General features: G+C 37.3%; 1 protein-coding gene across 1 annotated transcript; it reads right to left on the bottom strand.

Moving 5' to 3' along the window:
- Positions 1–9,888: 9,888 nt before the first annotated feature.
- On the bottom strand, positions 9,889–10,603 carry LOC122642207 (transcription repressor OFP13-like). Its single transcript, XM_043835642.1, has one exon. It carries the CDS (start codon positions 10,562–10,564, stop codon positions 9,905–9,907), a length of 660 nt encoding a protein of 219 aa, XP_043691577.1. The 5' UTR covers positions 10,565–10,603; the 3' UTR covers positions 9,889–9,904.
- Positions 10,604–12,693: the final 2,090 nt, after the last annotated feature.

Here is a 12,693-nt window from a genome sequence, read left to right as displayed (position 1 = left end):
GCTCAGAAGGGTTTTCCCAAAATATAATGCCCATGACTTTTCGGCCCCAACAGTACCACTAAATCTGCTCCAGTTGAGAAAAATTATTGCAAGGACCACTTTTACTTGCCACTTGCTAGGTTTTTCTGTTTTTTGGGCCAAAGATTGTGATGTTTTATTTATGCAAAAACATTTAATGCAAATCTCACACGAAGCTATGGAAATTAACAGTCTCTGATTTCTATGATATTTTGAGTTACAAAATTCCCAAAAATAACCTTGGAAATTAATATTTAGACTGCATTTGGTATGCATTCGTCGAATACATTCTAGGTCAATAATGCATTTTAAAAAATCTTTTTCCTTGGTAGAATGCATTTTACAAAATCATACCACACGCAAACTTAATTTCAAATAGTCCATTATATGATTTTAAACGCTTTCAAAGTATAGTTGTATGGTTCATTCTCTTTTACCACGATTCAGAATTGAGATCTTAAGGGGGGTAGGGTACCGGGACGATGTTGAGGTTGAGGAAATGAGATGATACATATACTTTAAGGGAAAAAGAATGCTAATCCTAGCCGATTGCGTGGTTAGCGTGGTTTCTGCGCCTAGACACAAATCAATGCTTTTGTGCACGAAAAGACCGTTCAACTCCCATTGAAATAAAAAATCGCATAAAAAAACCAATGTCTTTCTGTGCACTTTCATTGACTATCGCGCTGGTGTAGAGGCTACACAACCATTCAGCCCCCATTAAAAGAACGTTGCTTGGTCACGTGGTTCATGCGCCCAAACATAGAAGTACATGAAATTATCGTTCCTCCCCTCCTGAAATAAAAAACCACCTCTGTGTTGATGCCCTTGCGTACGTTGTCATTGGCCTATGGATGTAAACAGATATTCAAAAATTTGAATTCAATCTGCATTCGTATTTGTTTAGGGGTACCTAGATTTGAATGTAAATGATCTAGAAAATAATTTAACCGGTCCGAGTAGATATCCAAATAATAATTAAAAAAAAAAGTAATTAATGACCATGACGAATGTTTTTTGAAGATTCAATAATTTCTAAAGAATGAAGAAATGAGAATCAAGAAAACTAAGACAACTGAGAGACATGGATTGAGAGTGAATTGTATCCGTCGAGGGGTGGGGGAGGAAGATCTGAGTTACATAAGTCAGGGATGTAAACAAATAGTCAAAAATCCAAATTCGATTCGCATTCGTATCTATTTAGGCGCATCTGTATCCAGACATGGAATATCCATATTCGATCACATCTGATCCGTATTCAATTGGTTTACATCTTTGCATTGCCCCCTCGCTGGTACAGGAGCTACACAACTAAGGAACAATCTCTTGCCCATTAAATTAGACAAACCACCTCTTTGTGTTTCCATCATCGGAAAATTATTCTAATCCAACGGACCTTAAAACTTCTTATACTATCAAATTCAAGTGATGGCCCTTTCATTATATCTATAGTAATACAATGTTTGACGCCACATTAAGGGAGGTAGTTTTCTATCCGGGAGTGTGGCCTACGCCAGTACTCTCATGTGTCTATATCTCCTCCTTAAAACAAGGGGGCAGAGGTATCTTTTCACATAGAGAGGAGAGAGATAGACTCATACACCAGCACTCCCGGACAGTTTTTTTTCCCCTACATTAATTATAAATGATCTATGCATCTTGTTCCAAGATTTATCTTCCATTGACATGAGATATGTTATGGTGGATCCATACGTTTTAAGAACTCAATACATCACATTTAGAAAAATGTCCAATTCCTTCATTAAACTTTCAATTGTCTTGATTGTAAAGAGTGTTTTTCTGAAGTTCTGTATTTCCAAAGCTTTGGAATTGCAAATGCAAAGAAAAGGAAAGGAAAACAGCAAGGGATTCCGGGCCCTAAAATGTAGTAGGCAGCCTAGGCTCATCCCAACCGTTATTATATTATAATAAAATAATTAATTAAAATCATATGATTGTGTATATCCATCATTCTACGGTCCTAAAAATTGGTTAATCTTTTGGGATTGGTGTGTGGTTTGTGTGATTATACGTTCATCAAAAAAATAAATAAATTTTTTTATCCTTCTTTGCTTAAGGGAAGGGGGGCTTAGCAATATTAAGGTATAGAGAAGCTTCACCCATCACCAAAAAAAAATTTTTGCTCGGATATTGAAGTCAAGACAATGCCACTGGAACCTTGAACATGACTAGAAATGCAGTGATCATTTTATGTGCCCTTCTATAAGGATCGAGACGGTATGTCTCACTTGACCGGATGGCGTTGTTTCTCCTTAATTTTTTTAGATGGAGCCACTTAATTTCTGACTCATGCAAGCCGAGCCTGTGGCAATAAACTGAGCTCTAGCTTTGATTGGTTGAACCTGCCATTGGAATTAAAGGTTTAACATATTTTAAAAATTCTGACACGGGATCCAACTAGAGTGGGATTGAAATCTGTTCAGAATGACCGAAACCCTAGAAACAGAAATTGGGAAGATACTCAAAGATTTTCTAGATTAGTGAATTTTTTGGATTTTTTTAAAGTCAAAAGTCTTGTAGATGTTTAGTTACAAAATGGATGAAAACTGGGTTTTGATTGGAGGAACTCGAGTCAAGATTTTGAAAAATCTAGTCAAGAGTTGTCTAGACTAAGCCAAGGCAAAAATTGATGAGACATAGTCGTAAATTGTTCAAATCAAATAAGATTCTATATTTTACCTGAGTTAAGATAAACTCGTCGAGTTTAATCGTTTGTTTTACTAATTTATACAAATTTATTGCATTAAAAAATAAAAATGTGACTCACCTTGACCGGGTTTGACAAGGCCAAGTTATTAAGTTTTTCTAGAAGATGAGTCAAGTAAAAAAAAAAAAAAAACCCCTGATTTTCCAATTATGGTTACAAAAAGTAAGTTTTATTGATTTTCTACTATTTTATAATTAAATACGGGAGGGTATCCATAGGTGTGTTTAGAACTTAAAATCTTATTCCCAAAATTTGGTTTAAGTTTTGTATAAAAGGGTTTTGAAAAATATTAAGTTTTCATTATTTGCACACTTTACCCAAATGTGAAATGAAAGATTTTACCTTCATTGGAAAAAAGTAGTGTGATACACTAAAAGGGCAAAACCGTGATGCTATAAATTATTTGACACCTTAGGAATAAAAAACACCTAAATAAAAAGGGTACAATTTATGTGTCACCAAAAATGGTGAATTGATCATTGCCCTACATGGTCACGTGATCCATTCGTCTAGACACAACCTCTTGAAATGATCGCTCCACTCCTTACAAAATGAAAAATAATCTTAATCGATGCCCCATACACGTCCCCTCATTGGCCCCCACATTGGTGCAAGGGCCATGTGATCGAGCAGTGTTCTTCTTCCCAATTGTCTGCTATTTATTGTTACGTATTAGGTGTATGGGTAGTGTAGTCAATCAAGTGATTACTAGTGAGTAGTTATGGTAAGTTATTAGGAATTATATTGTTTATATAGAATAAGTTACTATGAGTTAGTGGTGTGTATGTACGTGGAAGAGGATTGAGTTATAACAGTCTCTTGCCTTTTTTATTGGAATGAAGAAATAAACAAAAGAAGTCTAGAATTAAATCCCAATTTTATCTTTATTTCTTAAGAGAAGAGGTTCGTCCGGAAAAAAAACCCTATCTCTCTCTCTCTCTCTCTTATTTTTTTTCTTTTTTTATTTTATTTTTAGATTATCTTGCATCTAACACCTATTAAAAAAAAATGTTTTCAAATAAGTTGAGAATGACTTAGTATTATACATTATTATTGTCTGATGTGAAAAAATAGGATTTACACTCATCTAGGGGGAAAAGAGTGTTATCATAAAATGATAAAAAGTGAAAAGGAAAAAAGAACACTCCTTTGTGTTGCTTCTGTGCCTGGATACAAGAGGTATTAAAATCCTCTGCAGTACCGGCGAGGCAGCAGCATGTCACATCCGACGGGCCATGTGCAGAGGCCATGTGGCGGCCTCGCTGTGCGCGATCCTCGCGTCGAAGTCTGTCATTAAATTACTGCCCTACCCCTCTTGAAAGAAAAAATCTCATCAATATTGATACCCATGTGTGCGCTTTAATTGGCCCTCTCGCTGGTGCAGACTCTACTAACACGATCAAATAGTGTTTTCTTGCCCAAAATGAAATTACAAATTCTTTTTCACCAACTTTGTTACAAAAAAAAATTTCCCTTTAAGAGAATGAAGAAAAATACTATAAAATTATTTGTTTAGATTACTATAAGTAAGCCATGCCCATCACATGAAAGTTCAAAGTAAGAAGATTTGCGTTTCAGATTACCACATAACGTTTAATTAAGGTTGTTATGTATCATGGTATGAACTACTGTGCCTTGCATCTTTGCCTTCACTTGTTGGATTTGGTCTGGAAATACCCAACCTACCAAACGGTTATTATGGGATAGTGTTCAATGAAGCCCCAAGGTGAATGGACCTGAGAAGGATTGGGAAAAGTGTCAACCAAATTTTAAGCCGCAAGAAATGAAAGAAGCGATCGCTTTAAATGCACCAAACGTTGCTTGTACCACATTCACAACTCAATACATTACTACTCTGTTTAAATTTCTCCAACTACTCAGCCAAGGAACTCTTCCTCAAATAACAGAAAATTTAAAAATTTTCTTGTACTCATCCTTTACTTCTGTAATGCATTTTTGTTAATTTCTTGTCTCAGTTTGAATGTTTTGCTTTAAGAAGAGAGAGATTTTGCACCAGAACTGACCCTACCAAGTGATCTATTCATGACTGTGCAATACATTAACTCTGTTTTCAAACATTCAAAGGTTATGTGATGAATTGGTAGTTGTTCATTGTATCTGATCATGTGGGTAGTCTTCTATAAATGAGTAAGCCAAATAGGAGTGCAAGTGAAACCTGTTTACTTATCTTACCTGTCTTACTTGCCTTTCATTTTGGAGGATCAAGGTAGATATTTTATTTTTTTTTTTTTTACCGTTTACCCTAGGTGGGTAGAGTAAGGGTAAGATTTTTATACAGTCCAGGTAAGGGTAAGGGAATGTATAACCAGTTGATTAGTTGTTGAGGGTTCATGCATGTCTTGTATTCTATAGTTTGGGTTGTGGGCTACTTCTGAAGGACCGTTAAAAGCTCGAGAAAAAATTTTAGGATTTACATGGGAGTAATTTGGGAAATTGCATCTCTTTGTTTTCCCAATAAATTGGTAGCGATGAGGGTTATCAAGGTTATAAGGAATTCTTTATAAATACCGAGAGGTGTGAGGAAAAGAGCATGTAACCCTTTTTTCCATTGCTAGTGAAGATTGCTCTCATCTCTCAATGAACGAAGACACCTTGTCGAATCACATATACCTTATGTAATGTGTGTGATTGTTTTTCTTTTTATTTCATTTTGGTTTCTACATCGTGAGAATAGGTTTCCGTTTCTACATAGAGGACAAGTTTCTTTGTACTATAGGGGGTAAAAACTAAGGATGTCAATTCCAGGCCCATTGGCAGACTTGACCGAGCCCGCCTAACTAAAGCCTGGCCTAGCACGTTTAGTAATCAAGCGGTCGCGGTGTGGGGTCCTAACTCGTCGGGTGCCTGAACGAGCCCAGCCCGACCTAGCCCAACCCTTTAGGCTTTTTTTTTTCACTCATTCTCAAAGGTCAGTGAACCCTACCTGTTTGTTTCAACTTGATTCATCCGTGGGATTCTATTTCTGATTTCCATCATACCATTGAAGAAAACCCATGTATTATTTTAATCTATTCACCAACCATTTTCGTGAGTCAATAGCAACCAAACATAGATCCATCTTCTATGACACTTGCTGTATTTTTTCACTCATTTCTATTCATGTATCTTAGGATTTTTTTTTTTTTTTTTTTCACTTATAGTTATTAAGGTTGCACCGTTTAAAGCCCGTTTAAATTTAAACAGGCTATATGATAGCCCGAAGCCTGACCTAGCCCGATCAAATCCGATCAGGCCTGACCCGCATACTTAAACGGACGATCACGATGCAGGCTATATTATATCCTTTAGCAGCTGTTAATACTCTTTCTACCAAAAAAGATACTGTTATTGAAAATAATTAATTTTTTTAAAGAAATCCCCCCTGCCTCCCCGCCCTACCCACCCACCCACACACACCTCCCCAACCCCATCCCACCTTCCCACTCCTGCCCCGTCACAACCTTTGTATTCCCCTCCCCTGTTCTCCCCCAACCTGTCAGCACTAGCCTATTGTTGTCCCACCTCCAACCACCCCCACAATATCTCCCTAAAACCCCCAGGACCACCCAACCCCTTTGCAACTCCAATGCCCCTGCCCCTCCTCCTTCGTAACGCCTGCCTTGCTCCACCACCCATTGTACGTATAGCTTCCACCTCAATGTTGAAACTCCCAACCCCATGACCATCCGTAGCCATTCCCTAAACCCCCTCCTAACGGCCTGGTCCCACCCCTATTTTCAACTCCCCCTCGATCCCCATCCCCACTACAATTCCCTTGCCCTACCCAACTCATCTCCAGCCTGGCTCCCTAAAATCCAACTCCACCTACTGAACGAAATTTGACCGTTACAAGGTTGGCAGCCAAGGAAATGGGATTTTAAAAGATATTTTTGAAAATACTAAAATTAAGGATAGTATTTATAAATCCAAAGGAGATGTGAATTATTGCATTTCCTTGGCTACTAACCTTGTAACAGGAACATTCCTGCTACAAGTGTAACACAACAAAAATTTTTCCCCACCTACCATCTCCATACCCGTCCCCACCCCCTCTCTTCCCCCATTCTGCAACCCATGTGCAATCACTACACATAATATCAAAAGGGGGATAACCACGTAGAAGAAATGACCAACTCGACAAGCTTAATACCCCTTTCCGGTGTATATCAGCTTCAATGGCGGGTGTTTTTACCGCCAATAAAAGTGTGGTCATAATGTTATATAAACTTTTTTTTTAAAAAACACAATGGATCATTGGTTATTAGTGATGAGTTAAAAAAAAATGCCATTGTATATCACCTTTAGTGGCGACTTTTTTACTACAGTTAAATATATATATATACCAAGCTCTACTTTCTTTAATTAAAAAAGGAATCCAGATCATCTACGACCTGTCTGCCCGTAACAGCCATAGCAGCGCCTGTTAGATAGATTGTAATAAATGAGAGATTAGATAAATAATTTGTTATTTTGAGAAAAGTGCTTTAGTCCCACATCGGAAAACTACAAGAGTTATAAATGGTGTTTATCATATTATCTTCTTTATCTCTTGAATTAAATCGGAAAAGGGAGACATTCTACGGTGTATATGCGAGGACGGCATAGCCGTCCACACACGCGCACGCACGACGTGGGCTATAGAGACGTTAGTGGCGTATGCACGCACTTAGCACTTTGATCGCGATGCAAGCGATCTGATCTGGTACGTTGATTTTTTTTGAAATGATCAGATCCGTCGGATTAGAAGATCCTACGGTCACGTCTGATAAGATATGACTGTTGTGAACAGGTTCATCTCTGATTTAATCTGGACCGTTAGATCGGATGACAATTGATCTAATGGATACAGAACGAATAGATATGTCCATTCAAAAGAGGTGCTCCACTTCTATAAAATAGAAGTCCTGTGTTCAAACGAATTATCTCTCTCTCTTGCAATTCAGTATCTCTAAGTGGAGTTCTGTGTTTTATATTTATTGCTCTGTTGATTCCTGAAGGTGAATTTGCCGTGTGGGGCAAATATCTCCTTTAAAATAGCAAGATCGCATTCAAAGCAGTTTGAAGTTTCCTTCTTCAAACAGAGTTTTTCTAACAGCACCCTAATGAGGCGCGGTGCAATGATCACTTACCCCTGCCCAAGCGCCTTGCTCAAGCAAGGGTAAGGCGGCCATTGCACTGCGCCTCATTAGTGCGCTGCTATGGCTGCTACAGGCAGCAGGCCGTAGACGATCCTGATCCACTTTAAAAAAATCGTACATTAATGGTGGTAACAATATATTTCTAAAATTCAAGTATTAGTGGCTGTAAATAAAGAACCACCATGGATAGTGTACTTTGGGGGTGCAGTAAAATATTATCCCTACAAAAAATAATGCTCTACGGGCCATTTTTTTAATTTTTTTTTTTGTCATCATGGAATATATAATCCTTGTTTCTTGATTGTAGACTGATCTGAAGAAGGGATCATGTAATAGAAGTCCAAGGGAGGGAGTGGTTAGGGATTATGGTAAGGTATTGGTCCGGGTTGGGTGGGGAGCAGGGTTAGGTCTCTCCCATGACTATTACATGTAAAAAGCTGGTAAAGGTTAGGATCAATATTTTGGAACATAAGGTTTTTCTTAGTGTACCATAAAAAGTATGCAGTGATGGAAGCAACATTTAGAATGTGGTACAACTAGATTCTTCCCACTTCTAGCTATGGTGTTAGAGTGAGGTGTTCGTTGGAGATAAGAGAGCGAAAAATGGAAAAAATCTAAACAGGATAAGAGCTCTTCGAGGGAACTCAATCTCTAGACTAATTGAAGATAAAATTCACCTTACACCTTCGTTACCTCTTCCTTAAATAAAGAAGAAAACAAATAATAAAGACCTAATTTAATGGAGATATTCTAGACTAACCATATTGAATGAAACATAAAATAGGACTAGGTACTTCAAAACAGGAAACCACAAATACATTGGAGAGTTGGAGGTGGACCCACTTCTTCTTCAATCCATTGGAGAGTTGGAGCAACCGTCCCTAGCTTACTACCACTACTCTTAATATTTTAATTAATTAATATTAATACTAGAGTATGCGTGTAACAGAATGAGAAATTTGTCACTCTATGTGAGCCTTGGACTAGTAATCTATCACATTTGCAATTAGAGAAAAGAGATCTAATGCCTGAATATTTATGAAACTTACGAATTACCAGTCTGGTGCTCTCTTAGTAAAAACGCGTTTAAAATAGACGCGTTCCTGTTTTTTTACCGTTTTAAACATGTTTTGTAAAATGATAAATGGCAAGTATTCCCGGTTTAAACACGTTTAAAATTAACATGTTTTCGTTTTTTTGGCTTTTTTTTAGACCTTGGACTTGTTAAACAATGGTTTACTTAATTGACCATATCTCTCTCTCCCAAATTCTGATCGGCCTGATTCTTTCATCGATGTAAAGATGACTTGAAGGGTTACATTTTTCATGGTATTCATTCAACTCAAGGTCAATGCACGGACATTGAAATTAGAAGTATGTATTTCAAATAAAATTTCCTTAATTTATATGAGAACAGTGTCATTTTCTTTTGTTCCGTTTGTTTTTTTTTTATAAATATAAATGTTTAAAACTTGTACAGTCCGTTTTCCGTTTTCTATCGTTCTTTTTTTTTTAACCATTTTATTTGACCGTCCACTTGTAATTTTTAATTGTTTAAAACCCGTACCGTAAGATTTCATTTTTTTGCCGTTCCCATTTTTATTAACTATGATCGGGTGTAATCAGAACCCAAAAACATATCAACATTCAACATATCGGGTATTTTGAAACATACTAAAATCCTAAGAGCGATTTGTGAACCCTAGGATGGTGAGTGAACTGTCTTTTATGGGTGGAGGGAAACTTAGATTGTGAATGTGAATTCAACCTAGAATGCATACCAAACGCTGCCTTAATCTTTGTTTTTTTTTTTTTTTTTTTTTCGGGGGACAACTTACGTTACAGTAACATACGCATTAAATTTCTACCAATAAAAACCTATGCATTAAATCGCAAGCAGTTTTTTGAACTATCAGAGGGCAGGGGGAGAGAGAGAGAGAGAATCTAGTCATTAAAATTTTGACCATTCATTTATAGAAGCAAAATAATATACACAAAATGATATATTGAAGTTTAATATTCAAAATGAAATCTCTGAACTTGAAGGATTATGATCTTCCTCCTCAATCTCTTCTTCAACTCTTAATGAAGAACAAGAAGGAGAAGAAGGTGAAGAAGAAGAAGCATCAACATCAAGATCAGCAGCAGCTAACCCAACAAGCAAATCAACAAATGCCCCAACAATAAAACCATGAGCCTTCTTACCATTCACCCTTAAATACCAACTAAGCAATTCTTCCAAACACTCCCAATCTTTCAGTCCATGAGCTTCCACCATCTCCTCCATTGATGTTCTAAAATCCACATATGGATCTTTAGAATCCATTGCCAACACTAAACTCTCCTTGAATGGAAACCCTCCACCAACCTTATTAGCTTCCTCTAATATCGAATTAGATTCTCCTCCAGGCTCAAAAAAAAGCCTCTCAGATCTTAACCCACGAATCATAGTCTCTACCCATTCCCCTCCTGACTCTTCTGAAACTGTTGAGAAACTCGCTGACTCGGATGAGTTAGTGAACCATGACTCCGGTGTTGTCACCACTTCTCCTGCATCTATGTAGACCGAGTTAACTGTCTTGAACATGTTATCATCTGCTCTGAAAGACAAAGTCTTGGGCTGCTTACAAGAAGGCCATGGCCATGAAGAAGAAGAAGAAGACCATGGCAAGACCTTCATCTTTTGCTTGTGAATGGGTTTCTAACTCTGAGGCCTTAAATGGGTCTTCTTTTCTCTTTAGACTTGTGAATGGGTTATGCTTTGCAGTGGCATTAATGGAGGTCAGAGGAGTTACAGGAGAGGATTTTAAAGGAGAGATGAGAGAATAAGGGGAAGATGAGAAGTAAAGAAAAGAAGGTCAGGTGGGGTTTCTTGTGTTTGTATTTAATTTGCTGGATTGTAGAATTCAATGTTATTCAATGCCCTCTTTGAATAATTTATGTACTACTAACTCCCATTCTTGATTTTAAAAATCATTTTTTTTTTTTTTAAATGCATTCTTTTGTCATATATATATATACAAACACCAAATATGAAAATTTTTAATAGCTTTTCATTTTGTATCTTGTGGGTGTTGCTGGTTTGGATCTTGTCTCTTAATGGTTAGTTTCACTCTTATGTAATAGCTTTTGACCATTAGTTAGGAGAACAAGTTTCATTTTAAGATCATTATATTTGAAAAGAATTATAAATTTTTGAGAATTTAAGGAAAATAAATTGTTTTTAAAAAGAAGAAAAGAAATAGCACATGGAGGTGAAAATCGTGAAGTATTTAAAGGAGGGACCGTTTGGTATGTCACGCAGTTCCCCATGTATTTAATGAGGTAAGGATAAAGCCATGAGAGGAGGATGGGAACTCTCTTCTTTATTTGATTTGATTAGATAACTTTCTTTTCCATTCTTTCTCCCTTCTTTTATAAGCAATTAAGCATACGTTAAATGGATTGAGTTTGGTATTATTTTTTGAAATTTTTATTTTTAATCTTCACTAACCGGGTTGAAAATCGATCAAAGTAGACCGGCTTCAGCTTTGGCCTATCCAGAGTATCAATTTCCTCTTTAAAAGATGTTTATTGTTAGGGGTGTAAGTTTTTGACTGTGAATCAGAGGCCTGCCCAAGCCCACCCTGAGCCCGGACAGGGCTTGGGATGTTATTTTCAAGCTTGAAAGCGGGCTGACTGGGCCTGAGCTGAAGCCTCAGGTTGAGCCCGGCCCAGCCAACCTAATTATATATTAATTGGGCAAGAGAACGCTGTCTGGTCATGTAATCCTTACACCAAGGTGAGGGCCAACGAGAGTGTGCACAGAAGCATCAACATGGGTGGGATATTAGATTTCATGAAGGGTGGGGTAGTAATTTCATCCGCACTTGTGTGAAAGCGCAAGTGCCATGCGACCAGGTAGCATTCTTTTTCTCATATTAATTATTGTATATTACATTTAAGTGTTTAAGTGTTTATGATTATTTTTAAGAATGATTGATGTTGATGAAGGAAAAAAAAAAAAAGATGTACCCAATGCCTCATGCACCCGCCATTGATATTGATGATACTTTTTTTTTTCTTTGTTTTTCATTCAGTGCATATAAGGACATAAATGACAAGAAAAACAGGGTCAATCAGGGTCAATTAGGGTTAGCCCGACCCCGACATAGTTAGGATCAATCAGGCCCAACCCCCCCCCCCCCCCCAGTTCAGCATGATCAGGATCAATCAGGGTCGGGCTGGACAAGACTGAGCCTGACAAGATTGGGACTTGGCTTAGATATCTCAGTCCAACCTCAGGACTGGGTTGGACTAGAACTGAGTTAAGACGACTCAAGGTTAGGTTAGGGTTTTAAAAAAAAAACCGGCCCAGTCTGGCCTCAGCTTCACCTCTAGTTATTGTAGTAAAAACTGTAAAAGGGGGCCGGCCATGTATTCAAGGAGAGCCAGATACTGTTGTAATACAAAATTCGTGTTTGGATTTGGGCATATTTTATAATGCTAGATTTAACTTAATAAACATGAGAATTGTAAGTAGAAGATGAGTTTGTTAACAACTAATAATGGTTAATTAATTAAAATTAAAAAGAAGCACAAAATCGACAAGGAATAAGAAGGTTTTATATGCTGTTTGTTAAGTAATTAAGCATGTCCACAGAATCTCACATATATCCTTCCTTCCTTGCTGCTGTTTGTTCCAGAAGTCAACATGATTTTATATAAGAACTTCTATGTCTTAATCATGAATTATTCAGTGGTTAATTTACTAATCGACATCTCTTGCAGTGGACAGATCGTGGTGTCGGCTGGGAATCTATCAATGTG

Source organism: Telopea speciosissima, chromosome 1, assembly GCF_018873765.1.
Source record: "Telopea speciosissima isolate NSW1024214 ecotype Mountain lineage chromosome 1, Tspe_v1, whole genome shotgun sequence".
Classification (NCBI taxonomy): Eukaryota; Viridiplantae; Streptophyta; class Magnoliopsida; order Proteales; family Proteaceae; genus Telopea; species Telopea speciosissima.
Note: the sequence above shows the minus strand (reverse complement) of the source record. Positions and strands in the feature narration are given on the sequence as shown.

Bases quoted from the DNA above. Each gene is read 5' to 3' on its own strand.
- LOC122642207 (XM_043835642.1), bottom strand. From the start codon at position 10,564: ATGAAGGTCTTGCCATGGTCTTCTTCTTCTTCTTCATGGCCATGGCCT.